Below are 3,671 nucleotides of genomic sequence, written 5' to 3' on the forward strand. Positions count from 1 at the left end.
CCCCCCTCACCCTCTCTCTGTCTCTGTCTCCTTTTCTCACCCTTTCTCCCTTTCTTTATGTGAAAGTGTTCGAACGCTTGTCTGTTTTGCCTGTGTGTTGTCTTCCCACCATGTACTTTTAAAACATTGATTACCTCTACATCGATTTATCTTTTTTAAGTTAAATGCCTAATTTCTGTACCCCAGAGCCCAAGGCATTTCTTCTCTACGAGTATAAGTAGAAATAATCGTTTTAGACCTTTACTCCTACTCAATGACCATCTTTCTTCGTACATGTAACACTTACATTTTTTTCATAGATGAGTAGGAAGACCTGAACTTTCACGAGGAACTAAAAAAAGGTCAAAGTTGCGAGGAATGACGGAAATCCATTTTTCAAAGGTAATGTGCTTAATTCATTTGAGAGTATTAGCACTTTGAGTGCCAACATTTTTTCCTCTCTATACGATGGGGTCCGCTTAAAGTGAACTCTTTGGGACAAGAAGAAAGTGTTCACTTTATCCGAGGTTCAGTTTAACCCTTTTGGTAGGGTGGAGGCTTAGAAACAGTAGCAACGCGCAGTGGTGGCTCCTGGGTGGAGGTGGGGTGGGTGGACAACCCAGCAGGCGAGTCTGGACTGGAGCTCTTTCTTTCTGATTGAGATTGCCGTCGCCAACGCCGAGCTGGGATTGTCTGCCGATGCCCGAGGCAAAGACTTTTATTTTCACAGCAGGGCGACAGTGACATGGTCGGTCCGTTCTTAGCTTTCATCCTTTTTGGGAGGTTCACTTTATCCGATTTCCCAATGAAACCGGTTCATTTTATCCACTATTTTTTTTCTAAACCGGGAACGCAGAATATCGTACCGATTGTTCAATTTATTTAAAATAAAGCACGTTCACTTTAGGCGGACCCCACTGTATTTCCTCAATGCCAGAACCTTTTTCGCATATAGTACAACAAAAATTTGCTAAGAAGAAAATATTCCTGTAGAAAATGCTAGTTTCCCATATATAAAAAACACAGTTAAGCTATATCTAACCCAAAACCTTTTGAATAAAGTCTCAAAGTTTTTTTTAAACACTTGATCCACATTCTGTAAATCAAATGATGGTGGTTTCAGTTAATAATTTCTCCTTTAAAGAATTTCTGAGAGATACGTATATTGCATTTCCCTTTCGTAGTTATCGTCGGGTTACAAAATTCATGCATGTACAACAAGACAAGATTTTAACCGTCACTTTAAGAAATTTATTCTCCATAACAAACAACTGGACCAGCGTCTATGATGTAGTAGTTATGTGCCAGGCCGTCACACACAGAAGAGCTGAATTTAATTCCTGTATGGGGAGCATTAAAAAAAATTAATCACAATATCTCGGTCTTTCTGCAAGGACATTGTGTCCCTTTCGGCTCGGGGTGGCCCTGGCAGGTAGGGTCAAAGTCGAACCTCGCCTCCTAAAAATGACCTAAACTGTGTCGATGGGGGCGTGACAGACTTACATTTACCCCTCCCCCCCCCCCCTTCCCAGATTTTAACAGTATCGAAACGAGCAATCGATAGTACTTCTGGGGTGAATATTTGTCTGCCAAGGTTTCTTCCAGACAATCACTATTTAGTGTCTACTGTCTCCACCAAGTCAGCACTAGGAAGGTAATTATTGTAGACCACCAGACCTTGGACTTTCATGCACTTGAGACTAATATCTAATATCTACAAGACAAGAACAAAATACATGTAGATCTAGAATCTAGACATCTAAATTCACTTATTGACATGCATCTTCCCGTTTCCCAAAGCTTCATTACATGTATCCTTTATGTTCTGATTGCTACGTCAGCACTGCCTCGTTGTACATGCATGACATCTGGAGTTTATTTTGAGTTTGTAAAGACCTTCGATGTGGTACCCAATATTGAAAAAAAACCTGCCGGTTTTGGGTGGCATTGCCATTTTTTTCTCGATTTTAGCGCCCCCCCCCCCATTCCAAGCTATCTACAAGCCAGTACAGTAGTTGGATGGCTCCTTTTCTTTTCCTCCTTTATTTCTGTCGATGTAACTTGCTATACCCTTCACTAAATTACTGTTATCGTGTCAAGGCGCTTGCCTTTACTTGAACCTCAAACACAAACTCTAATTTAACTTAGTGACGACCTACTTTATTCATCCTCATACGAAGAATCGTTGTATAATGACATTCTTTCCAAATACATGTATATAGAGGCACACTTCAATAATACACTTTCAACATATTAGCTTCTGCAAACACATCTTGCCCAAGTTCACATAATAATAGTCACCTATCAGAATGCTGTCGTTGGCACAGAAAGCTAACGCCTCTGGATAAAGCATGGATACAGTGTTAACGTTTGTCTCTTTCAATATTTGAAAGCAGTAAACGAATTCCCTGACTGGTAAGCGTAGATGCTTACCGTGCACTAGTAAGATGGGTACATGCAAAGAGGTTGGGAAAAAATTCAAGCTTTTCTGTGCCACAAACATCATTCTTCTCTTGACAAAATCAAACGACATACTGTCTGCAGTGTTTTCAAATTTACTTCCTGGTAAAACTTTTATTTTTCTTTAATGCCAGGAACACATATCCAAAAACAAGTACGATCTATATCATTGGACTTATGTATAGAGAGCTCGGAAGACAAATCCTGCAAAGATTGTTTCGAAAGTTGTTCAGCAACTCCTGAACATGTACCACAAAGTCGTAAGTCGTTCACGCTGTGCGTTGATGTATACACCCTGTACATGTACCACTTAGGAGTAGATAAAAAAATTGTTGAGAGAACAAAAACAAATCTGTAAACACCATTCTTAGTTTCCGTCTTCTAATCCGTGGTGTTTCATCAGTTTCTTGTGTGGAGCTTTTCGAAACTGAAAATATCACATCGTCCACGTCCAATTACAAAGTACACCGATTCAGGTAGCCATAAGAAGTCAGTAATGAAGCGAATCAGTAATGAAGGGAATCAGGAATGAAACGATGAAACGTTCGAGGATGAAACTTGTAGAGAAAACCGAGGCAGTGCATGGCGAATATATCGACAGTCTTTCAGCTCCTCCCATTCGGAGTCCGTAATAGGTCCCCTTATTTTGGTAGGGGTGAGAAATTCGCGGCACTGTAAAGGCCGCTGAGCGATAGTGTACACCTTTGGAAGGAGAATAGGCGGAAGTCGCAGAGGTCGCTTCCGCTTGAGGCGTGCGCTGCTTCCTCTATCGAGTTCATCAACTTGGGGAGATAACTCCGAAAACGACTGAGCTTTGACAGAAATCTGGAGCATCGATGACGCATTACTGACGCTGCCCGTGAGACCCTTGTCTGTTTGAATTCTGGGGAACTGTGTGTCATAATTGTCTGAAGAAGAATGTGCCCTGTGCGGCTCCAGTTCGCGGTTTGTCGTTTCTAATGACGGCAGCTTATAGGTCAAGTCATCGTGGTGCTCAGTACCGTCGCAGTCTTCAGGGCTGTCGTCGTCCAGGACCTGGGGAATAGAGTGGCAAATTTAAGGCAAGTCAGTTATGAAATTATTTGTTCTTTGTAATTATGATAACTGACGTTCTGTCCAGATCAGCCAAGTATAATTCACTAGAGCTGGAATTGCATACAACAGCATGCGCCGGTGCGCACGTGTGTATGTGTGTGTGTGTGTGTGTGTGTGTGTGTGTGTGTGTGTGTGTA

General features: G+C 41.7%; 1 protein-coding gene across 1 annotated transcript in view; it reads right to left on the minus strand.

Moving 5' to 3' along the window:
- Positions 1–2,023: 2,023 nt before the first annotated feature.
- Positions 2,024–3,671, minus strand: part of LOC106012021 — a gene marked incomplete in the record, with an annotated part of 6,306 nt that continues 4,658 nt past the window's right edge. The window contains 1 exon segment of the mRNA XM_013083624.2: positions 2,024–3,478. Coding sequence (XP_012939078.1) covers positions 2,962–3,478 — 517 coding nt within the window.

This window comes from Aplysia californica, unplaced genomic scaffold (genome assembly GCF_000002075.1).
Source record: "Aplysia californica isolate F4 #8 unplaced genomic scaffold, AplCal3.0 scaffold00001, whole genome shotgun sequence".
Classification (NCBI taxonomy): Eukaryota; Metazoa; Mollusca; class Gastropoda; order Aplysiida; family Aplysiidae; genus Aplysia; species Aplysia californica.